The sequence below is a fragment of the Lithobates pipiens genome, unplaced genomic scaffold (genome assembly GCF_037356315.1).
Source record: "Lithobates pipiens isolate NorthernLeopardFrog02 unplaced genomic scaffold, aLitPip1_a1.2 Scaffold_3, whole genome shotgun sequence".
Lineage (NCBI taxonomy): Eukaryota > Metazoa > Chordata > Amphibia > Anura > Ranidae > Lithobates > Lithobates pipiens.
This window is the reverse complement of record NW_027507790.1, coordinates 205733947-205760140: the sequence shown is the minus strand read 5'-3', so window position 1 is coordinate 205760140 and position 26194 is coordinate 205733947. Positions and strand designations below refer to the sequence as shown.

Sequence of the window (26194 nt, the reverse complement as noted above, 5' to 3'; positions counted from 1 at the left end):
TCCCTCGGCTCACGGGTCCCGGCGCCGCCACTCCTTGTAAGGGAAACAGGCAGTGGAGCCTTACGGCTTCACTGCCCGTTTCCTACTGCGCATGCGCGAGTCACGCAGCGCTTTGTGAATGGGACGCGCTGTGTTCTGGAACACACAGTTCCCAGAACACAGCACGACCCATTACCCAGAAGACGCCGCACAGAGGAGAGAAGAAAGAAGATCTCCGCGGAGGAGGAAGAGGAAGATTAGGATTATGTGCCTAGCAACAGGCACTTCTGGTAAGTAAAAAAATAATTTCTTTCATTTTTTTTTTTTTTAGATTTTTTTGTAATTTTTAATATTTTTTTTTTTCAGGGTGGCCCTCCACTTTAACGGTTCATTTGTTTCGGATCTCTGTATGGTTTCTTACACGTCGTTTGATATGGCGGTGGCCTGAGTGCATCATTATGGACAAGGGGCGCTGTTGGCCAAGACGGATATTGAAGCCGCCTTCCGCCTATTGCCAGTGCATCCTGATTTGTTGGGCTGTCGGTGGCAGGGTGAGTTTTTTGTTGACAGGTGTTTTCCCATGGGTTGCACCATTTCCTGTTCCTTGTTTGAGCAGTCTAGTTCCTTTCTGGAATGGGTGGTACGGGATGTTTTGGGCCTGTCTTCCGTCATCCATCATTTGGATGACTTTTTGTGTATAGGGCCTGCGGAGAGCTTGGTGTGTGCATCTCTGGCCACAGTTCAGCAAGTTTCCGAGGCTTTTGGGGTTCTGTTGGCCAGCGACAAGACTGAGGGTCCGGCCTCAGAGCTGCGGTTTTTGGGTATCGTCATCGATACCATGGCTATGGAGTGCTGATTGCCTCTGGACAAACTCGAGGATTTGAGGCAGGAGGTGTTGCGGGCGTTGTTGGGATGGAAAATTCAACTCTGAGCCCTGCAGTCTCTGTTGGGCAAGTTAAATTTTGCCTGCCACATTATGCCCATGGGGCGTTTTTTGCAGGCGACTGGCCACGGCGACAGCCAGTGTCCGGGCGCTACATCATTACATTTGTTTGGTTCAGGATCATAGGGAGGACCTGAAGGTGTGGGCTACCTTTTTTGGCTACCTATAATGGTCATTCTTTGTGGCTGGGGAGGGTGATGTTGAATTTTGACTTGCAATTGTTCACTGACGCGGCTGGTTCCGGCGGTTTTGGGGCCTTTTACAAGGGACGGTGGAGTGCCGGGGAGTGGCCGGCGGCTTGGAAGGAGGCTGGGTTGATACACAATCTGGCAGCATTGGAATTATTCCCCATTGTGCTGGCGGTGGAGCTCTGGGGGGGATGAATTTAGGAATCCACTGTGATAACCTGGGGGTGGTGCAGGCCATCAATAGTAACACTGCTTCTTCTCCCCCCCAGTTGTGCGCTTACTGCGACACCTGGTTCTTGCTTGTTTGTGTCTTAACTGTTTTGTGTCTGCTGTTCATGTTCCGGGGATTGAAAATTCTGTGGCTGATGCGTTGTCTCGTTTCCAGTGGGACAGATTCCGTCAATTGGTTTCCGGAAGCGGATATGCATGGGATTCCCTGCCCCGAGCGGTTATGGAGCATCACATTGCCACTGCCCAGTTCTTGATCCGCAAGTCGGTCTCTGCGGCTACATGGACTGCATACAGCAAGGTTTGGCTTGAATGGGGAGATTTGGTGCAGGAGGTAGGGGACTGCTCCCATTATAAGGGTAGGATTCATCTGCTGCTTTATTTTATTGGGAGAAATTTTGAGAGCGGGGTTTCGGCGTCATACATGGCAAGTAAATTAGCCGGGTTGGCTTTTGTTTCAGTTAGCGGGTCAGCGTCATGCAACCAAGGCTTTCATGGTTTGGCGTGCTATGCACGGATACCGCATTTCTTTTACGGTCCTAGGGACCGTGGTGGGGCAGTTGGTGGAGGTTTGCGAGTCTTGTTCCGGGCCGTTTTTGTATTGGTCTTTTTTGGGGCTTTCTGGGTGGGTGAACTGGTGAGTAGGAACAAGAAAGGAGACGGTGGCTTGGAGGTGCAGGATGTGTGGGTACGGGGCAATGCTTTGGGGGTGTTTCTGAGGAGGTCTAAGACGGATCAATTAGGCAGGGAGGCCTGGGTAGTATTGCGGAGGGTCCCCGGTTCTCCTATATGTCCAGTGGGCGCTGTAGGGGAATTTTGCCAGGTCAGGCGCTGCAGGCCATAGGGACGGGACGGCTTTGTCCCGCTTCCAATTTCAGAAAATGTTTGGTTGGCAGAGAATTGTGCGTTGGGAGTCAGCGTGGTTCAAATCATACATTCGCCCCCATTTCTTGTGAGTTGCGGACATGGGGTGCATTTTTTTTCTTTTCCTGGCCCCTTCCTTTCTCTTCAGCTTTTACACATTCATGTTGTTTGTTCAGGTGGAGCTTGGTTTGGTATGGGGGTTTTATGTTTTTCCCTTCCTTTCCCCCCCTTTTTTTTTCTGTCTTTTCAGATTCGGAAACCTGCCTGGTGTGGATCCTTGGACACTCCTATGTGTCTTGGGGTGCCAGGAGGGCGGATGTCAGGAAGGGTGGCAGGTTGCTAGGCTTGTCGGGGGAGGAGGGTGTGGTACCTTGGATTGGAATGCCAGGCATGCTATGGTCCAGGGTTGTTCCGGAAATGCATAGGTACGCTCGGTTGGACCGCCCTCCTGATGTGGTTTTGTTACATGTGGGGGGTAACGACCTTGGTTTGCTTTGCGCTAGAGAATTGATCAGGGACATAAAATTTGATCTGTTGCGGCTGCAATCTTTTTTCCCGGATAAAATTTTTATCTGGTCGGATATTGTGGCCAGGACTGCTTGGCGTTTGGCTCGTTCTGTAGCAGGTCTTAACAGAGCCAGGATTAAAGTCAACAAAGCGGTAGCCAAGTTTTTTTGTGCGGAATGGGGGTTTGTCGGTCCGTCACTGGGATTTGGTGGCGTTTTTTTACATTCCGATGGGGTGCACCTGAAAGCCATTGGCATTGATCTGTGGCAGCTGAGTTTACAGGATGGAGTGCAGTGGGCATGTCGGGTTTGGAGGGCGACACACACGTAAGGTGTCACATGCGTGTGCTGTGGCGGTAGGTCTATGGGGTCTTTGAAGACAGTGCTGGAAATAATGGAGGTTTTAGGCGCATATGGAGCTATGGGCGTCTTTCCCCTTAAAGCAGGGGTGTCCAAACTTTTTTCAAAGAGGGCCAGATTTGATGAAGTGAACATGCACGAGGGCCGACCATTTTTCCTGACATTCTTTGAACCATTAAAATTCGGTCTAAGTGTGTTCGTTCGAACACTAATACACGGCCCAACAAGAATTCTCTTGCCTTTGTGGCTGTGTGTGTTGAAGAGATGAGCTCGGGCATGTTATTTGGATATACCGTATTTATTGGCGAATAAGAGGGAAGTTTCAGGAAAAAACCTTAAAATTTTAAATAAAAAACTGTAAAGCAAAATAAGGGTCAGTGCCCATCTGCGCGCCCACCATTGCTGGGAATGCAGCCCCCACCACTGCCAGGAATGCAGCCACCATTACCAGGAATGCAGCCACCATTAGCCAGGAATGCAGCCACCATTAGCCAGGAATGCAGCCACCATTGCCAGGATTTCACTCACTATTAGCCAGGAATGCAGCCACCATTGCCAGGATTTCACTCACCATTAGCCAGGAATGCAGCCACCATTAGCCAGGATTTCACATACTATTGCCAGGAATGAAGCCACCATTAGCCAGGAATGCAGCCACCATTAGCCAGGATTTCACTCACTATTAGCCAGGAATGCAGCCACCATTAGCCAGGAATGTACTCACCATTAGCCAGGATTTTACTCACCATTAGCCAGGAATGCAGCCACCATTGCCAGGATTTCACTCACCATTAGCCAGGAATGCAGCCACCATTAGCCAGAATTTCACATACTATTGCCAGGAATGCAGCCACCATTAGCCAGGATTTCACTTACTATTAGCCAGGAATGCAGCCACCATTAGCCAGAATTTCACATACTATTGCCAGAAATGCAGCCATCATTAGCCAGGATTTCACTCACTATTAGCCAGGAATGCAGCCACCATTAGCCAGGATTTCACATATTATTGCCAGGAATGCACCCACCATTGCCAGGAATGCAGCCAATATTAGCCAGGAATGGAGCCACCATTAGCCAGGAATGCAGCCACCATTAGCCAGGAATGCAGCCACCATTGCCAGGATTTCACTCACTATTAGCCAGGAATGCAGCCACCATTAGCCAGGATTTCACATACTATTGCCAGGAATGCAGCCACCATTGCCAAGATTTCACTCACTATTAGCCAGGAATGCAGCCACCATTAGCCAGGAATGTACTTACCATTGCCATCAGTGCAGCCTTGGAGGGGACATGGAGGGGGCTGAACGAGCGCCAAAGAACAGGAGAATCTCCTGTTTACACAGCGGCCTCTTTAAGAGAAAGTCCCGCCTCCTTTGATGGACAGAACAGTCGTCCAATAGTGGAGATGGGACTTCCTATTACAGAGGCTGCCGTGTAAACAGGAAATACACCTGTGTGCACGGCGCTCGTACAGCCTCCTATCTCCAATGCAACCAGACTATATATCTTTTGTGGCCCCGGCGCTGGGAGATCGCCGGGGGCCACAAAAGATATATATGTTTAGATTACGAGGCGAGCCATTCAAAACCGGGCCGCGGGCCGCGATTGGCCCACGGGCCGGACTTTGGACATGCCTGCCTTAAAGGGTAACAATGCTGGTAGTTGGTTGTATCTGGAAGGAAGTAACTGGTTGTCCCTGAGCTTGCGTAATACACGGTGTGGGGCCTTTATGGGGTGTACCGATATAACAATTTGGTTGGATATATAATTTTGCCTTCAAAGACCTCTAGATCAGGGAGGTTTAATAAACTGATTTGTATTTGGTTATATGGTTATGTAAGAATGTATTATATGCATTACGTTATTTGTTAATGTGAATTTTGTAAATTTATATTTGTTGTAATAAAAAAGGGCTGCTATAGCTAATTGGACTCCAAAAAATTTGTGTTGTCTGGTCAATGGTTGGGAAGGAAGTAAAAGGGTGTACGGTTTAGGACGGTAGCCTCAGAATTATGCACATCCCTAAGTCAAGGCAAAATAGCCTTTCACAGCTATGAAGCTATTTTAACAGGCGGGAATGAGCCAAGGTTGGATAAAGTCACGGTGACAGTGTCCAATCATGACTCTGACAGTGCTCTTTGCCCTGATTGGCTGAATCTTTCACTGCTTCAGCCAATCAGGGTTTGCAATGCACTGTTCAGCACCGCAATGCAGTGTGGTCGGTTTGGGGGTCCTAACAAAAGGTCAAATGAACCGTTTGTTTGGATGTACTTCGAACATCTGAACAGCAAAAGTTTGGCCCAAAGTTATGCTCGGGCCGAATCGTTCGCCCATTCCTAGCATCAAGGCAGAAGTACTAAGCCATTGTGCTGCCCTGTAAAGAAACCCTTATGCCCTGCACACACGATCGGACATTCCGACAACAAAATCCATCAGATTTTTTCCGACGGATGTTGGCTCAAACTTGTCTTGCCTACACACGGTCGCACAAAGTTGTCGGAAATTCTGACCGTTAAGAACGCGGTGACATAGAACGCGTATGATGGGACTATAAAGAGGAAGTTCAATAGCCAGTAGCCAATAGCTTCCGTCTTGTAATTTATTCTGAGCATGCGTGGCACTTTGTCTGTCTACACGAATTGCCTACACACCATCAGGATTTACGCAATCTGATTTTAGATCCAGATCTCAAACTTTGTGTGTCAGAAATTCAGATGGAAAAAGTCCGATGGAGCCTACACATGGTCGGAATTTTCGACAACACGCTCCGATCGCACATTTTCCGTCGGGAAGTCCAACTGTGTGTCCAGGGCATTGGTGTTATTGTGTACTAAGGGTTACTGCTAGATTCAAGGTGTATTGTAAATTTTATAGATAGGCAAATCCTATCCGAATATTGATCAGTGGTTCCAAATTAATAACTACTACATTAGGGAACAGACACACAAAACACACCCAACATTGTTCTGTTTATTTGGCAAATTTTTCTCTAACCATGCTTACATAGATATCACATTAATATTACACTTGTACTTAACTTAACAAGGGGTGTAACTGAAGCAGTACTTAGGCAGGCTAGTTTTTTTTATCAGGGTCTAAGGAGTATGAATACCTGATAGAACAGGGTGATCATGTGCAGTGCATTATTAGTGCCATGTGCAAAACCTAAGCAATGCATACAAAAGAGAGTACAATTTAATATAGAGTGTAACATTTCTTTCACAAAAATTAGGGTTGTTTCCACAAGAACAGGTCCAAGATAATTTAAAGGAAATTCCTTAACTTATGGGGGTTAGTCAAAACGTTCCAATTTTTTACCATATTTTGGCAAAAGAAACTCTCCCAATATTGTTCAGCTCTAAATATGATTTATGTTTGCTTCTCATATTCATTTCGCACTCAGAAGAGACCTCAGAATTAAATTATTTGAATAAAAAAATTAATTTGGTTTTTCAAATCTCTTTCAGCTGTCTCACAAAGCAAAACTAAACAAAGCTGTGAACATTTTGCCATTGCCAAAGAAATTTGATGATGTCAAATATGGGACTGTGTGTGACACAGCAGGATGGGGTTCAACCAGAAAGAATATTTCGCAACTCCCTGACAAGCTTATGGAAGTCAGCCTTACAGCAATAAACAGAGAGAAATGTGCTGCAATGTGGAAATCTAGCATAAAGATCACCACAAACATGATGTGCACCCTTGATGCGAGTGGAGAGAAAGATGTATGCAGAGTAAGTATGGAATAGTTGTTGTCATTTAAAGTGGAGTTCAGCAGTAGGGATGAACCAAACACCCACCCCCCCCCCCCGTTCGGTTTGCACCAGAGCTTTCGAACGGACCAAAAATTTGGTGCAAACTTTAGAACCCCCATTGAAGTCTATGGGACTTGAACATTTGAAATAAAAAAGTGCTAATTTTAATGGCTAATATGCAAGATATTGTCCAATAAAGGGTTTGGGGACCCGGCTCCTGCCCCAGGGGACATGGGTCAATGCCAATTTTTTTTAAAAAAACCGAAGTTTTTTCGGGAGCACTGATTTTAATGATGATTAAAGTGAAAAAAAAAATGAACTATTCCTTTAAATGTCGTGCCTGGGGGGTGTCTATAGTATGCCTGTGAAGTGCCACGTGTTTCCCGTGTTTAGAACAGTCCCTGCACAAAATGACATTTAACGGAAAAAAAGTCATTTAAAACTGCTTGCGGTTTTAATGTAATATCTGGTTTTGGCAATACGGATGAAAAACATTGAGAGAAATGGCATGGGTAGCCCCCCTGCCAATTACCAGCCCCTTTGGGTCTTGTATGGATATTAAGGGGAACCCCGTACCCAAATAAAAAAAAAGGAAAGGCGTGGGGCCCCTAGGCCCTATATACTCAGAACAGCAGTATGCAGGCGGTGCAAACAAGACAGGGACTGTGTAGGTTTGTTTGTTAAGTAGAATATGTTTGTAATTTTGAACTGGTACATTTTTAAAGTGTAGCTTCCAGTCAAAAAATCTATTTTTAAGCTTTTTGGAAAACATAGGGAAGGGTTATCACCCCTGTATAATTAGTTTTTGGCCGTCTGTCTTTTTTCATCTCACTTCCTGTTGTCTCCTTCTTTTTCCAAGTAGGAGACGTTTGTAAGTTGGATGTTTGAAAGTTGGGGCCTGCCCTATATGCTCTGCAGAAATGGGGGCCTAAGGTGTTGGTGTTGCCACAACACTGTAAGCCCTCAAAGTGACTCTTGGTGGGCGCTGGAGCGCTCTGCTGTGAACAATTATATCAAGAATTGTAAATACATCCTAGCCTAGAGGCGATTCAGTTCGCATTGTGCGCTATACAAGTATTTCATTCATTCATTCATACATGCCATTGTTGAACAGTGGTAGAAAAATTGGGCCTTTGATGGTTGTGGTGGTGGTGATGGTGCCACCACACTATAAGCCCTCACAGTTACTCTCGGTGGGCGCAGGAACGGGCCCTGGTGTGAAATATTATATCAAGAATTGTAATTACATGCACCTGTTAAAAAGGGGCTTAAAAATTGGGGCTTAGGCACTGCTTGCTGGTGCCACGACACTGCAACCTCTCCCATATACTCTAGTTGGAGTGCAGGAATGAGCCCTGCTGCAAAGCATTGCATCCAAAATTGTAATTACATGCCCCTGTTAAACAGGGGCTGAAAAATTGGGCTTGTGGCATCACCCAGAACCAAAAATGTTCTTCTAAGCTATCAGCAGGATCATTGAGGAGGAAGAGGGTAGTCAGTCAACATAATAGGACAGTCACTCAGCATCAGCATAGGCAGTCTTGAAGGGATGTGACATTTAAAAAAATATATTTGGTTACATCAGCTTCAGGTGCTTGGTAACTGGTGATCCAAGACTGATTCATCTTTATGAAGGTCAGTCGATCAACCAAGTCGGTGGACAGGCGAACCCTGTGATCGGTTACAAAGCCACCAGCAGCACTGAAGGTGCGTTCTGAAAGAACGCTGGATGCAGGACAGGCCAGTATCTCAATTGCATACTGTGCAAGCTCTGGCCAGTGATCCATCCTCAAGACCAAGTAAGCCAGAGGATTTTCAGTGGGAAAGGTGTCCAAGTCTGACCTTGCCCCTAGGTATTCCTGCACCATGTAAATCAGATGCTGGCGATGGTTGCTGGAACCGATCATACCTTGGGGCTGCAGACTAAAAAATTGTCTGAACGCATTGGTCAGACGGCCACCTTCTCCACCGCTCCTTCTGTGACTAACCGAAGCCTCAGCAACACATTGTCCAGGACAAGGAGTTTGTAACCTCCCAGTCTCTGGGAATGCGTTCCACAGATCTTTCTGCAAGGCTTCCCGGAGATGTCTCATCCTCTGCTCCCTCTGGCAAGATAAGGTCCGCAACCTTACCCTTGTACCGTGGATCAAGGAGAGTGGCCAGCCAGTAATGGTCCGTCTCCTTGATCCTAAGAATACGAGGATCCTTCCGCAGGCTTTGCAGGATCAGAGAGGCCATGCAGCATAGGTTAGCTGAGGCATTCGGTCTGGAGTCCTCTGGGTCACTAAGGACAACATGATCCACAGCCACCTCCTCCCAGCCACGTACAAGTCCACGTGTTTCTTGGGACTGTAAATCATCCCTAAAAGACTTGGCTGTGACACACCTAATTCTACACCTTCATTCCTCTCAGTGCAGGTTTCAGAGAGGACTGAAGGTCTAGTGGGGTTGGAGATCCCAGCTGATGAGGAGCAAGGAGAGGTCCGCTTTGTTCTTTAGTGTGGGTCTTTAAGGTACGCTTGCCAACGAGCTGCATGGCAGGTCAACATATGTCTGGTCAAGCATGTGGTGCCCAAGCGGCTGATGTTTTGGCCATGCGAGATACGCTTGAGACATATCTTGCAAATAGCAGCAATGCGATCTGATGCACTCGTCTCAAAAAAGGCCCACTCCAAAGAACTTTTGGAATAACGTGCAGAGGCAGCGCCCTGCACAGGCGAAGCTCTGCGGTGTGATTCAGTCAGTGTGCTGCCCCTAAGCTGGCCCATGGAGGGCATCCTGCCTCGTTGGAGACGTGCCTCCTCCTCCTATCAGGCACCTACATGAGTCAGTGACCTCATCATCCCCTCCCTCTTCATCACTGGAGCAAACCTGGCATTATGCTGCAGCTGGTGGAACATGACTGCCAGATTGCTGTCCTTCTTGAGCATCCCCTCTCTCTGCACTCACGCTACTACCATCCTCTAACTGGGTATCATCATCAGAGCATCCTCCTGGAGCATGTACCCAACACTGTGCTCAAACAGTTCAGGGGACTCCTCAGGAGGACATGGTGGGTCTAGGGAAGGAGTGATTGATGACATTGAGACGAGGGAAGAGGACGTGTTAGCAGCTGCTTTGCTAGTACCCTGAGCCTGGGTGAGAGAGGATGAGGAGGACAAGGAGGGCTTGATCATCCACTCTACCAAGTCTTCGGCTCAACACGTTCCAGCTGCCGAAAATAAGGACAATCGTGTCCCATGGCCACGTGCTGATGACGATGCACCGTGTCCACGACCAGCACTGTTGTCTCTAGACACAGAGCCTGCTTGCCCTCTTTTATTGGCTCGTGACTGTCTGCCTCTCCTTGTTGGCCTTTTTAGACATAGTAATGGCCTGCAGGGAGATGGGAAAACCAGCAATTGGGTAGTGTATATTGTGCTGGAGGCACACAACACCCACTGTAAATGCTGCAGATTCCTGTATTAGAGAGCACTAGCAGTAAAGGGTAGCTACAGGTGTATACTTTGCTGGAGGCTCACAACACCCACTAACTCCTGCAGATGCCTGTATTATTAAGCACCAGCAATAAAGGGTAGCTACAGGTGTATACTGTGCTGGAGGCACACAACACCCACTTTAACTCCTGCAGATGCCTGAGAAAAGAACACACTGTCCCTGCTTATCTTGCTCTTTCCCTGCACGCCGGAACACATTACACAAGGCTGCCGTGCTGGTGGCCTTATATAGTGTGGGGTGTGTACGCAGGGATCCTGCGATGTTGGCACCCGAAGTCAACCCATCCATCGGCTCCTTACTAAGAGAAACAGGAAGTGAAGCCTTGCGGCTTCACAGCCTGTTTTCTACTGCGCATGCGGGAGTCACACTGTGCTTTCTGAATGGTTCCGTCATCTTCTGGGACACACACAGGTCCCAGAAGGTGATGGGGCAAAGATGGAGGGCACAAGAAAAAAGGTGGAAGTGGCGTACGTCTCTGCGGCACAGTGAGACGAAAGTCCCAAAGAAAACATACCAAAAAGGTATGAATTTTTTTTTTTTAAATATCCCAAAATGAGTGGGGATGGGGTGTGACGTTTTAGAAGGATTTCAATTTTTGCCTGCTTTAAGATTCATTTTCCAAGTAAGGATGAGGTGAAGTTCAGGATGAAACCTGCATTGCCCTGAACTCTAGCTGTTTGTGATTTTCTAATTACTGTATACACTCGGGTATAAGCTAGGTTTTCTGGCCTATTTTTTAGGCTGCACCCCCCCCCCCCTCGGCTTATACTCAATTGAGCCGTACAGCAGCCATACCTTTTTTTTTTTTTTTTTCTTTTTTTTTGCTACTTCAGCAAATTTTCGTGAGGTCCAGTCAGCTTTACGTTCATTTACGTTGTCCTCATCTTCACATCATTGTAGCTTTATATTTTAATTTATATTACAAAAATTCCTTTATTTATTTTCAAAAGAAAAGAGGTATAATAAACAATATCAAATCTACTCCTACGAGATTCTCACTCCCTCTTCTACCTTACCCCTCCCCAACTCCCACCCACCACCCTCCTCTACCTCACTATGCGTGGAGATTTAAATCTACTTCTATTTACCTTCTTATATTCTTATATGCTCAGCATAGCTCCATGTTTTTTTAAATTTTTTCCACTCTTGCCATTTATCTACTACTACCAATCCCTTATCATCGTGGCTTTCCCTTCGCCTAGTCATACGGTGAGTCTCTTCCACTGCATCGATCCATTCCCAGATTGATGGGCTTTCCTCTTTTTGCCAGTTCTTGGGTATCAATCTTTTGGCAGCATTTAAGAGATGTGGGACCAGTGATTCTTGATACTTTTTAATTTCCTCTCTAGTACCATGGAATAATACTATCCATGGATCCTCTGGGATTATGATGTTTGTAATTTCTTTTACATAGTGCAAAATCCTTTTCCAGTATTTATTTATTTTAGGACAGCTCCACCACAGATGGGTCATTGTCCCTAACTCTCTACACCCTCTCCAGCAATCTCCTGACTTACTTGGTTGAAATTTATGAATTTTGTCTGGGGTAGCGTACCATCTAGAGATACATTTATAATTCATTTCTGCTGTGCTGCTATCAGCGGCCGACCTGTGTATAAGTTTATAGATTTTCCCCTGAGTGCTTTTATCACATTGTGTGCCCAGTTCCTTTTCCCATTTCTGTATAAAAGGCGGGCTCTCCAGTTCCTCTCTCTCGGTCAGTAGCCTATACAGCTTGGAAATGATCCCCTTAGGGTTATCTGTTAAGCATAACTGCTCAAAAGGCGACCACTCCTCTTCCGTTCTTAATGGCTGTGGTAGGCTTCCCACAAAGTGGGCCAACTGAAGATACCGCCACTCGTCTATTCTTCCTAATTCCCCTTTGTGTTTAAATTGTGCAGTGACAAAATCCTCCCCCCTTTTATAATGTCCCTAACCTGTGCCTTCTCTTTTTTCAGCCAGTTCCCACTATTAATTTTTAACCCTGGAGGGAAGTATTCATTTTCTTTTAACTCTATAAGTGGGGAATTATACTGGCCATTCAATTGCTTATACGCCCTATCCCATACCCTAAGTGCATTGCGTGTCAAAATATTTGTGTCCAAGTCAAGTGTCCTGTGTTTTGGCGGATTCCATACCATCTTGTTCAATTGTGTCTTACTAAAAGTGTTTTCTAAGTTTACCCATCTTTTCTCCTTATTATTTTCCCTTACCCACTCTACTACTCTCGACAACACAATTGCGTTATAATATTTTTGTATATCGGGTACAGCTAGCCCCCCTTGTCTTTTACTTCGTTTCAGGGTAGTGAAAGGAACTCTCGGTTTTTTATTATTCCATATGAGCCCCATTAGTAGTGTCTTCATCTTTGTGAAATAATACTTCAGTACCGCTATGGGGATCATCTGGAATTTATACAAAATTTTGGGTATAATGAACATCTTGAGTGCGCTAATACGTCCCATCCAGGTCAGTGATCTATTAACCAATCTATTACTTTCTTTCTTGATTTCATCTAGTAATGGGATGAAATTTAGTTTATACATTTTCTCCACTGAGGTTGTAAGTTTTATTCCAAGGTAATTAAATTTCTTCCGCCAAGGGAACCCAAACTCTTTTTGGAGCCTGCATTTTTCCAGTTTACCCGTATTTATGTTAAGTACCTCTTATTTTGCTTGGTTGATTTTAAAATTCGAGAGTTGGCCATACTGTGCTATCACCTCTATCAGCTTAGGCATAGTATTACTTGGTTTACTGATATAGAATAGTACATCATCGGCGAAAGCAGCCAGTTTATGTTCTTCCTTTCCTATTTCAATTCCCTTAATCTGTGGGTCGTTACGAATCGTGGCAAGCAGTGGCTCTAAAGACAACACAAACAGTAGGGGTGACAGGGGGCACCCCTGTCTCGTCCCATTTTTCATCTCGAAAGGTAGGGATAACGTACCGTTAATCTTAATCCTAGCGGTTGGAGGACAATAAAGTGTCCTAATCCTCTGGACCATTTTTGGTCCCACTCCCATTGCCTCCAGGGTCCGGAACATAAAGCCCCAGTCTACCCTGTCGAAGGCCTTCTGGGCATCAATCGACAGGAGTAGACTCGGGCTCTCCCTTTCGCCCTCCTGGGATAGAAGGAGCAATGTTCTCACCCCATTGTCCCTTCCCTCCCTTCCGGATATGAAACCCACCTGGTCGGGATGAACCAGTGTGTTCATCAGGACCTTCATTCTACTTGCCAGGACTTTGGCAAAAAGCTTTGTGTCAGCATTAAGTAGAGATATGGGCCTATAATTAGAACACATCGTCTGCCCATTTGCAGCCTCACTGTGCCCATTTTCAGCCTCACTGTGCCGCATTTACAGCCTCACTGTGCCGCATTTACAGCCTCATTGTGCTCATTTGCAGCCATACCTTTTTGATTACTAAAACAGTGGGTGTCTACCGCTGTGTTATGCAGTCTGTTCGGCCGTCCATCATAACAAAGCCCCGCCTCCTCCTCGTCAGTGATAGAGGAACACTGATACAATGCTGGGAAACTGTATCAGTGTTCCGTCTATCACGGACGAGGAGGAGGCGGGGCTTTGTTACAGTGGACGGCCGAACAGACTGCATAACACAGTGGGAGACACTCCCTGTTTTAGTAATCAAAGGCATGGCTGCAAATGAGCACAATGAGGCTGTAAATGCGGCACAGTGAGGCTGTAAATGTGGCACAGTGAGGCTGCAAATGGGCAGTGTGAGGCTGCAGATGGGCATTGTTTACCCAGTAGCTGCTGCATTTTCCCACCCTAGGCTTATACTCGAGTCAATACGTTTTCCCCGTTTTTTGTGGTAAAATTAGGTGCCTCGGCTTATATTCGGGTCGGCCTATACTCAAGTATATACGGTAAATGGCCTGTTTGTCTAACCCCTCCCATCAAACATTCTCCTGTGCAGGAGGGATGGGCCAAATACCCCCCCCCCCCCCCCAATCGGTTCACACCAGAACAACAGACAAAAAATTTGTTCGAACATGCGAACATCGTTAAAGTCTATGGGACATGAACATGAAAAATCAAAAGTGCTAATTTTAAAGGCTTATATGCACGGTATTATCATAAAAAGTGTTTGGGGACCCGGGTCCTGCCCCAGGGGACATGTATCAATGCAAAAAAAAGTTTTAAAAACTGACGTTTTTTTTCGGGAGCAGTGATTTTAATAATGCTTAAAGTGAAACAATAAAAGTGTAATATTCCTTTCAATTTCATACCTGGGGGGTGTCTATAGTATGCCTGTAAAGTGGCACATGTTTCCTGTGTTTAGAATGATGAAATCATCAACTATATATATATATATATATATATATATATATATATATATATATATATATATTTATAAAATTTACATACACACACACACACGCGTGGCCATATTTGGTCAATAATGTTAGCTAGTATCGCCAGACCCTTTGTTTACATTCAGCTGCTAGCTGGAGAACCTCCTGGATAGAAGAGAATGAGGCCCGGGATGTGGGGAGGAGCCCAGCCCCTTGTTCTCATCAACAGGTGAACAGGGTGCTTTACTTGGGGACTAGGGTTGCGATTAGATTTTGATTCGATTCCGCGATGCATTACGATGCATCACGATTACCGAGGAGCTCCCACTTCCGCTTGGGCCGCCTAGTGTCTTTTTATTAAAAGTCAGAAGTTACACTTTTTTTTGTAGCTACTGACTTTTAATAAACAAAAAATTTACTGGAACTCCTCTTTGAATTAAAAATAACCTCACTCCCTTAAAGTGCACTACAAGGTACAGACATTTACACACGGCTACTGGGAGGTCAGGAGGAATAACAATCCACAGCTTACAAACAGCCCTGTGAAGTTCCCTGTACCATCTCTGTGCAGACCAGTAGCGGCTGGTGCTCAAAATTTTTTTGGGGGCGCAAACAAACTGAAAAATACTGAACCTCCCCCATCAAGCGCAGCCACCTGTGCCCGTCAAGCGCAGCCACCTGTGCCCGTCAAGCGCAGCCACCTGTTCCCATCAAATGCAGCCAGCGTGAGGAGTAAGTAGAGTACAAACCCATTTGTACTCTACTTACTGTTACATTGCATGATGTGCCCCGCTGTATTTATTAAAAAAAGTATGTGCTTTTTAAAAAATTTTCGCTATACCGCATTTCACAGTAAATACATCCCGATCATATGCCATGCCCGGTGTTGTGCCGAGAAGGGTTTCCCCGTCGAAATCTGTTCCCCCTGGCTCGCGCCTCAGATCGGAACTATATGGAAGGAGTAATAATATTGTACCATATATGTGTGTGGATGGACTAATGCATACATTATATATATATATATATATATATATAATGTGTATGTATGTATATGTGGATAGAATATACTAATAATATTGTACAGGGGATGGTGGAAGTGTGATTTGCATTCAGGGTAGAGGAGGAGGAGCTGCAGTGCGAAGGGCTGGACAGGCGGAGTTCCGATCTGAGCCAAGAGCCAGGGGGAACATATTTCGACGGGGAAACCATTCTCGGCACAACACCGGCCCGCCTCTCGCCCCCCGCCTTTCTCCTCTCTCCTCTCAAGTCTCTCGAGTCCTGACGTCAGTGGGGAATTCTCAGCCCCGCCCGCTGACTATAGTTATCATATCAGAAGAGAGGCGGGCGGGGCTAAGAATTCCCCGCTGAGGTCAGGACTCGAGAGACTTGAGAGGAAAGAGGAGGGAGGCGAGAGGCGGGCCGGGCTCGACACGGTACATGATCGGGATGTATTTCCTGTGAATTTCGGTATCAAGTGACACATTTTTTTTTAAAAGCACATACAGCGGAGCACATAATTCACTGTAAGTCGGCATTTATTTAAAAAAAAGTAATTTTAAAACTATACTCGGAGGGCTTTCCTGGGAGCGGCGGGGCAAGTTTTGATGACATCACTCACAAGTGATTTTTAGGTCCGTATGCATCGATGCCGAATCGGGGACACCCGAATCCCGATGCATCGATGCAATGATTAATTTCAGCACCCCTACTGGGGACACTCCTGAAATGGTTTAGGAAAAGAGTCCACTGCTCAATGCCCCTCCCCCGACCAGCAAGGCTGGATGCTTAGATAAAGGTCTGGTATGGGTTTGAGGTGTCCCTATGCTGTTAGTTATTTGAGTTATAGGTCTACCAGCAATTTAAATGGCTTTTTTTATTTTGTAAATGTCACTTTTGCCTCAGTACATCATACAGGTGTGCCACTTCACAGGCACATTTAGAGCATCCCCCAAGCTTGTTATTTGAAGTAATTGTGAATTTATAATATTACCTTTTAAAATGCTGCTCCCTATCAAACTGTTTTTTTTTTTCATTTTTTTTTTTGCATTGGCACATGTTTCCTGGCCCAGCTCCCAGACCATTTGTTTGACAATCCTTTCCATATTGACCTTATTAACCCCCCCTCCATAGACTTGATTCGGTCCAAACTCAGGCACATTCGGTTCATCATTATTCCTAAGAAACCAACAATAACATGACAATATGTTGGGTTATGAAGGTTAACAAAACGTATTAAGCACAAACCATTTTAATTTAACCACTTCCCACCCGGCCAATGCATATATACGGCCGGGTGGGAGCCGTCTAATCCTGATAGGACGTTCAGGAACGTCCTTCAGGAGTAGCGGGATCGCGCACGCGCGTGCCCGCGCAGCGGCGCGATCCCAATGTGCTCGTGTCACCCGGACACGGCACATCTCAGATCGGCAGGAGGGCTCTGTGATTGGCCCTCCTGATCACATGACGGCCGTGTCCAATCACGGCCGTCATGTGATGTAAACAAACAGCCGGTTGCTAGGCAATCGGCTCTCCTCTCCTCACACGGAAGTCACCGCTGAGGAGAGGAGAGCAGAACGCTGCAGCCGGCTGATGATCAGTGAGTATGAGCTGCTTTTTACAGCTTTTTACTCACTGATCATCAGTGTAGTGTAAACACACAACACACCACACAGTACAAACACAGTCCCCACATATGTCCCCAAAACACACATGTCCCCAAAACATACATGTCCCCAAATAATAAAAACACATGTCCCTAATAATAAAAACATGTCCCCCACATATGTCCCACTAAAATCACATGTCCCAATGATTATCTGCACACATATGTACGTGATCACCTGCACACATATGTACATGATCATTTGCGTACATATGTCCGTGATCACACAAACCAATTATTATACACTTAACGGAATTTTTTTTACCAAAAACATGTAGCAGAATACATTTTGGCTTAAATTTATGACAAAATTTGATTTTATTGGATTTCTTTTCAAATAGAAAAAAGAAAATATTGTTTTTTTCCCAAATTTCCGCTTTTTTTGCGCTTATATCGCAAAAAAAAAAAAAACGGAGTCGTGAATAAATACCACCAAAATAAAGCTCTATTTGTGCGAACAAAATGATAACAATTTCATTTGGGTACAGTGTAGCATGACCGCGCAATTGTCACTGAAAGCGCTAGAGCGCTGAAAGCTGAAAATTGGGCTGGGAAGGAAGGGGGTGAAAGTGCCCTGTATTGAAGTGGTTAATCACAGATGGTGTCCAAAAATGTCAGTGAGTCATCTAACAATTTAACCTTACAGTAGGGAAAAGTCTTGCCCGATTTCATCATTGACAGTTGCTCTTTCCTGGAATAGTCAATTCACTGACACTTTCCATTGACGAATCCGCATATCTGGAGTTCCAAATATAATTAAATAAAAGTAAAACCTAAAATAAATGTAGCAATTCATTCACTTAAACTGATCATACGCTGAACAAATTTCAGCTGATCCAGCAGGTGAGTTTCACTGTCAGAATACAATATCCCAGTAGTGGGGTTTCCTCCATTCACTTCATTTATATCCCTTTTGATTGACAGTGATAAGGTTTGCAATAGGCACCAACTGCTTACAATTGTATTGTTTCTTGTGAAGTGGAAGGCAAGTTCACAGCTTTGATCAACCGTGCTATCTCCCTGGTTTACTGTAAGAGCATGAAGGTTGTAGCTGGGACCCTTCACATCCACCAGGCTCTAAGCTTCTGCCTAGGCTGCCTTGTGGATGATCTGGCTTTGCCTAAAATCATATCTTCCTAGTCTAGTTGTTTTTGTTTATATTATTTTGTTTTATATATTTTAGGGTGATTCTGGAGGACCTTTAATATGCAAGAAAATGTTTCGGGGAATTGTTTCTTTTGGTCCAAAACTTTGTGGGAACCCTGAACTACCAAGTGTCTACACATTCCTCACCAAAGACCATAATAATTGGATTAAAAAAGAAATAAAGAAGAAAACAAATACTATTTATTAGCCCTTTTGTGCTTTTGTATCCAAAATTGCTGCCAATTGTAACTAAAATTGCTGCCAATCTTACTCTTATGCCATGTACACATGGTCAGACTTTCCGAACCTAGAAATAGAATATGTTTTAAATCTTTCCGACGGAATCAATTCCTATCGGGAAAACTGTTTGTCTGTATGCTATTCCGACAGACCAAAAACAAGGCATGGGCAGCTATTGGCTACTGGCTATTGATCTTCCTTTTTCTAGTCCCGTCGTACGTCTTGTATGTCATCACGTTCTAGACGATAGAACTTTGGTGTGATCGTGTGTAGGCAAGACCGTTTCAGCAGAACTCCATTGTAACTCAGTCGGAAAAACCTTCAGTTTATTTTGACGGAAAAAACGGTCATGTGTACGTGGCATTACTCCTCCAGAGTTCCTTTTTATTACATGTTAGCAAATAGTTGAAGTGTAATTCTTTCTACCATCCTGATCCTACCACATATTCAAGATGACTATTTATACCAACTGAAATTATGGTTATTTATTGTTGTTTTAATCTGTTGGTTATTTTATGACTCTGTGCTTCGTTTGTTTGTAATTTGTGGAATTCTGACATTGTATTGCCTTTACATTGTATCTCTGCCTCTGGGGAGCGTTATCATTTAAAATGACTGCTAGTAATATTATATGTACCCAGGTGTTATATAAGCCCTTGTACACACGGTCGGAGATTCAGACGGAATGTGTCCTATCGGACCGTTTTGTCGGATATTCCGACTGTGTGTGGTCTGCATCGGATATTCCGACGGACCAACTTTTTCAACTTGCCGGTAAAATTTTCAGACAAAATGCTCCGATCGGACATACTCCGATCATGTGTAGCCTACTCCGACGGACAAAGTACCACACATGTTTAGATCAAATTCCTAGACCAAAGCTATTGGCTACCAGCCTGAACGTAGTCCCGTCGTAACGAAATAACGTCATCACGTTATGTACAATCGGATTTTCCGACAACTTAGTCCGACTGTGTGTATGCAACATCACTTTCGGACCTCTTCCGGAATTAATCCGTCGGAATTACTCCGACGGATTTGGTTGTCGGAATCTCCGACCGTGTGTACAAGGGCTTAAACAGGTGGAGAGTCACAACAACCAATTCCCATGCTGTTTGACAATAAAGTTTTACCTTTTATAGTCATCCTTTTTTTTTTTTTATTGTTTTTCCTAATAACTGGCTTATTCACTAAACTAAAAAAGTAACATGCATAACTCAACAGTAGCAAGCAATCAGAATTCAACTTACGCCTTACTCACCTTTGATTAGTGTAAATTGAAATTTTGTTGCCATACAAATATTTGTTCCCATACAAATCAAGTATAAGCCCCCCCGGCTTATACTCGAGTGAGCCGTATAGGAGCAGTACCTTTGATCTCTAAAACAGCGGGTGTCTCCCGCTGTGTCATGCAGTCTGTTTGGCGGCTGTCCTCGGAACAAAGCTTTGAAACGGATTGGCTGTCATGCACAGCCACACCAGATTTTGTACTCTCCAATTTTAGTCAATCAACCCCTATGTGTGTCCTGTTTGTGATGTCAGAGGTGACAGTCGAAGCCCCTTTAAGTCAACCACCATCTTACATTATCCAATTCCTTTGCCTATGCAGGGAAAAGAAACTGGGTCAATTTACTCCCCAGCTCCTCTTTCCTCACTGTTGCCCCATTCTGCTTGGCCAATGGAACTGATTGCATTCAGTAGCTGGTAAAGAGTCTGTATAGATAGGGATTTGACAGTGCAGTGGCTGTCTCACTTCAGATGACATCTGGTCCCTGACACTCAATCTAAAGGTTTAGGCTCAGACAGAAGTAAAGCAAGGGTCTTGGGTTCAGTAGCAGATGCTACCATTTTTGCTGCACAACTGTTTATATGGGATGCTGCACTTTGCATATTACCTTCATGCAACTGATACAACTCTCATGTCCTTTCAACTGATTTCTGCAGTTATTCTCCAAGAAGGAACCTGTGAGTATTTCATAATATCTACCTTAGGGCCACATCAGAGGAGTGTATTATTTTATTAAATATAACTGCTTAAATTGTGACCTGAACCTGTTTTCCTGACAACCTGCTGGTGACTCCAGCCTGATGTATAGGGTCACCTTTAGATAAGAACAGAAATCTTCAATGAGTTATTAGGCCTCGTGCACATAGGACATTTTTTTAACTCACCAAGAAGCCAGTAGCATTTTTGCAGAAAAAAATGCCTGACGCTTGTAAAAGTGTCGTCTAAAGCTTTTAGGACCTTTTACAGGAATCAAGCTCTTGGACGTCAATTTATTTCATTGGCCAGAACCATAGGCGTGCACAGGGGTGTGCCACCCAAATCACTCTGTGTAGTGCCGACTCCCTTTTATTGCCTGGGCTTCCCCCTGTGTTACACACCCAATGCAATAGGCTGGGCACACCTATGGCCAAAAAAATAATTAATTCTGTCCATTGAAATTAATTAATGCTCAAGCACTAAAGTTTCGGCACGTTTAGCAGCTTCTAGGAGCTTTTAGTAGTGTCTAGCATTTTTTCCGCCCAAACTCTGCAGCTCCTGGATACACTGGCAGGGTTTTTTTTCCTAGCTCTAAAAGCCTTTAAAACTCCTGCCACTAAACGCTGCTAAAAACCTGTGTGAATGGACACATAGGCTAGCATGGAGGGGTGGTTAGAGACAGGGAAAAAAATGCTGGACACCCCTAGAAGCAGCTGTAAAAATGTCCAGTGTGCATGAGACCTAATATACTCCTGATAATTATCAGCCCACGGTATGGGTTCCACAAAAAAATAAATCTATTTATGGCTAAGATAAGAATCCATGCTATAGGTGCCAGCTCTTTGGATATATATATGTGTATATATATGTGTATATATGTATATATATATATATATATATATATATATATATATATATACATACATACATATATACATACATATACACACACACACACACACACATACTATATTGTCAAAAATATTGGAAGGCCTGCCTTTGCACGTACATGCGCTTTAATGGCATCCCAGCCTTAGTCCGTAGGGTTCAATATTGAGTTGGCCCACACTTTGCAGCTATAACAGCTTCAACTCTTCTGGGAAGTCTGACCACAAGGTTTAGAAGTGTGTCTATGGGAATGTTTCACCATTCTTCCAGAAGCGCATTTGTGAGGGTAGGTACTGATGTTGGACGAGAAGCAGTCTTCGCTCTAATTCATCTAAAAGCTGTTCTGTTGGGTTGAGGTCAGGACTCTGTGCAGGCCAGTCAAGTTCTTCCACCCCAAACTCGGTTATCCATGTCTTTATGGACCTTGTTTGTGCTCTGGTGTGCAGTCATGTTGGAACAGGAAAGGGCCAGGAGAGGAGAAACAGTTATCTGTAAAGGGCACCATACTAAACACCAGTGTAAGGGAGCACTACACTGACCACCAATGTAAGATGGTGCTAATATTTGGGTGATGCGTCTAGAAAAAGAAAGCCTTTATGTATATGGCTATTAGTTCAAGCTCAAGAAATATCCATGAGAAAGCAAGCAGCAAATTGTTTTAATGAAAAAAAGAGATACCGTTTACATAATGTAAAAAAGGGAAGAGAGCTACAATGTTATAGTTCAGTCTTTATCAACCAAGGCTCTATCAACCCAGAGGCTGTTAGGGGTTCCCGAAACAAAAAAAAAAATTGGTCTTTCATATAAGTAACCACTGATTTTTAGCTACCTGTAAAGGGGACAATTTTCCCAATGATCACTAATATAAGGGGGCACCACACTGACCATCAATGTAAGATGGCATTTTTTAATGACCATTAATCTAAGGGAACATTTCACTTTTCATGTGGGGGGGGGGGGGTAATTTCTCTGCTGACCATCAAAGCAAGGGGGCATTTCTCTACTAACCACTAATGTAAGGGGTTACTTTTTCACTGACCACCAATCTGAGGGAAAATTACAATTTTCACTGATCGCCTTTATTTTCTGATCATCATTATTATTAGTGCTTAACCTATACCGCTACAGGGGGTTACAAACAAGATAGGGACTGTAGGTTTGTTCTTAAGTTGAATCTGTTTGTAAGTCGGAACAGGTAAATTTTTTAAGTGTAGCTCCAGCCAAAAAATAAATTTTTAAGCTTTTTGGATAACATAGGGAAGGGTTATCACCCCTGTAACTTTTGTTTACCTGTCTGTGCCCCTGTACCGAAGATTTGATCTCACTTTCTGTCCCAATGATAATTGGATTTGTTGGGCTGTTAGGGAAACAAGGATTGGTGATAAAGCATCAGTGGAGAAACCTTTTTCCCATATAAACTTACAGGAGAGAATTTTCCTTCCTAGAGGTAGATTTCCTCTTACTTCCTGTTATCTCCCTCCATTTGTAAGTAGGAGTCGTTTGTAAGTCGGATGTTTGTAAGTAGGGGACACCCTGTACTGGTATCGATGCCAATATACTTGTACTCCTGCAAATGTTCTGATAGTAAAACCAATAACTTCAGACTTGTTTCTTATACACTATATTACCAAAAGTATTGTGACATCTGCCTTTACACATGAACTTTAATGGCATCCCAATCTTAGTCTGTAGGGTTCAATATTGAGTTGGGCCACCCATTGCAGCCATAACAGCTTCAACTCTTCTGGCAAGGCTGTCCACAAGGTTTAGGAGTGTGTCTATGGGAATGTTTGACCATTCTTACAGAAGTGCATTTGTGAATTCAGGCACTGATGTTGGAGAGAAGGCTTGGCTCTCAGTCTGCACTCTAATTCATCCTAAATGTGTTCTATTGGGTTGAGGTCAGGAAGGACTCTTTGCAGGCCAGTCAAGTTTCTCCACCCCAAACTTTCTCATCCATGTCTTTATGGACCTTGCTTTGTGCACAGTCATGTTGGAGCAGGAAGGGACCATCCCCAAACTCTTTACACAAAGTTGGTGAGGCATACGCGAACATTCCTAAATGAGCAAACAGATCTGCCATGTCCACGGAAAGGTTTCTGTAGCCAATGGTCTTCCACCAACATCTGTATGTGCGAATATGCTCGCATGAGCATATTACAGCAAAACTGACACTGGGGGACATCTGACAAAGCAAAAGAAGAAAAAGCAAAAACTTCTCCTGCGCTCTGGTGTAAAGGTCCTCAGTATGTGGTGTAACCAGCTTCACATAGTAATATCTATCGTCTTGCAGCCCTCCTCAGAATAATGGGTATTCAGATACTAAAAGAAACAAAAAAGAAAAGGAGGGCACTCCGACTCACAAACGAGTATTGATAGAAGTCATCTGACAACATACATTAATAAAAATTTCCACAACAGGGGAAATTCATCTACTGAGTCTGTGCTGTTACTCAGAACTCGGTTGATCCATTTCCCTCCTTTACAAACGAATACTACTTTGCTAATTCAGTAAAAGCTGAGATACCATGAATATATTGACTTATGTGAAATGTCATTTAAAAAGTGCTTGTGAAAAGATGACAGAACTAGAGTGTCAGGTGTGTTGGAAGGTCCACAGGGTCATGGTGATGCAGAAGAGCAGGTAAATCCAAGCAGTCCTCAAAGGGACCATGCTACACACTTTATAACTGTTCTCTCACTTTATTTGTGCAGAATTTCTGAGCTGGTACCACTGAGCTTGTAAAAGGATTCTGCCAGCCCTGTAAACATCACCTCACTCCCAGTGACTGATTTGTATGTTTCACATCAATACTAGGAAGTTGTACTCTGTACATAACCCATGCTTGCTTTTCTCTTGAGGTCTCTCTTTGTCTTCCGTGACTCCCAGGCTGAGTCCCTAGGATGCCCCGTGTCATGATGTCGGACCCAGTATGTGGGTTCCAATCACTAGGGAAGGAGCCTGATCACAAAAGCTCCTTCACTACCAGGGCCTACATCACCTTTGCCAAGTGACTGCTTCTCAACTGGCTGGCTGCTTATGCACTCAACACAAGTATTGTAGTTATTAGCAAAAGCAATAGAGCCTCCTCCGAATAGCTTCACTGCACTTTAGACATTTGTACTGTATATTCTCTATTTTCGCTTGTGTCCTAATTAAGCCCTGTGCTTTGTGATATGCCATGCATGCATTGCACCTCTTTAAGGTTATTCTAAAGTGAAGTCAGAACAGGCCAAGTTGAAAACAATAAACATTCTTTACTGAAGAGGATCAAAATAACCTTTTCACATGATATTTCCAATACATATTCCTGTACATGTTCTGTAAGGGCCCCTTGCTGTTCTCCTGGTGCCGCAAAATACCCATGAGGTAGTCATACCTTAAGGTGGTGGGAAAGTCCTTGGAACCCCAACTGGGCTTCCACAGTGATTGGTCAAGTGCAAAAGAACAATTCACATTTTTAACAGCATTCTGTTCCTAAGTGGGGACCCCTGGAACCATACCTCCAGCTGGCTTGCTTACTGTGGTACCCCAGAGAGGTGGTTCCCTCCATTTTTATGTGTTTGCCCCAGTAGATGGCAATACTTCCCCAAAAAAGACTGGGAAGACCTGACCAGTAGAGTTAACCCTTGCTTACCAGGGAGTATCAACTCAGAAGACAAGCACCACTAACAGTAAAATCCATTTGACTACTTCAGGGCTGTATGACATGAATATGTAACCGGCAGCCCAATTCCACATCATTGAACAGTCCCAGTTATGCAACCTTTACAGTAAAATACATATTGGTAATTGTGATTGTTATATGACTTTGAAATAGCTACACCAACTCAAGAGATCAAGGCACCTACTTCCCAAATTTAAGAATTAGGAGAGGAATGAAAAGGGGGATTTTAACGGTGCCACAAATATATACCGAAAGTATATTATTCAATAAAAAAGCTTTTATTAATAACAAAATATAAAAAGAGAGTAAACCACATCGACTCTCGAAACTACCGACATACATATAAAATCATGACAAATTGATGGAAACAATAATGCATATAAAGCTATATGTAGCTGTATAAATGCCTGTAGGGCTCTACATGTTTATAGTGCTTATTCAGGAGCTGTGAGACAGATATTGACTACAAGGAAAAAACATATACATTTGAGAAATACAAAAAATACATGACAATAAAATAGAGCCATAATGCATAGTAATATTTAAATATAAAAAAGATAACATGTACAACATATGGATAGAAATAAAAAAATAATGATGAAAATAAGACCACAGGGTGATATAATACAAATCCCATTCAAATAGTCTATGGCTTTCTAATTCCTGCAGTGAGAGAGACAAGTGCAATGGAAACAGGGAACTCACCTATTATATAAGTGATAGTAAAATTTGTTAAACTCCTGATATTCAATTAAAAAAGGCAGACAGAGGGACATCAAAATCCAGCAATGGGAATCGCAGGGTGAGCATCAGAAAATGATTCCTACAGAAAATAATGTATAATAATAATGATAATAATAATACAGCAACAAGGGAAAAAGCCCTCCTGTATCATTGCAAAAATGATATATATCAATCAAATATGAGGAACAAATAAAAATGATTGTAGAATCAGATAGTGTGT

General features: G+C 43.9%; 1 protein-coding gene across 1 annotated transcript in view; it reads left to right on the top strand.

The window, feature by feature from the left end:
* The window catches only part of LOC143940919 (granzyme A-like), a 70499-nt gene extending 50664 nt beyond the window's left edge, over positions 1–19835 (top strand). The window contains exons 4-5 of the mRNA XM_077462740.1: positions 6542–6808; positions 18488–19835. Of these exons, the coding sequence (XP_077318866.1) occupies positions 6542–6808; positions 18488–18658 (438 nt within the window). The 3' untranslated portion in view covers positions 18659–19835. The remainder of the gene's footprint in view (positions 1–6541; positions 6809–18487) is intronic.
* Positions 19836–26194: the final 6359 nt, after the last annotated feature.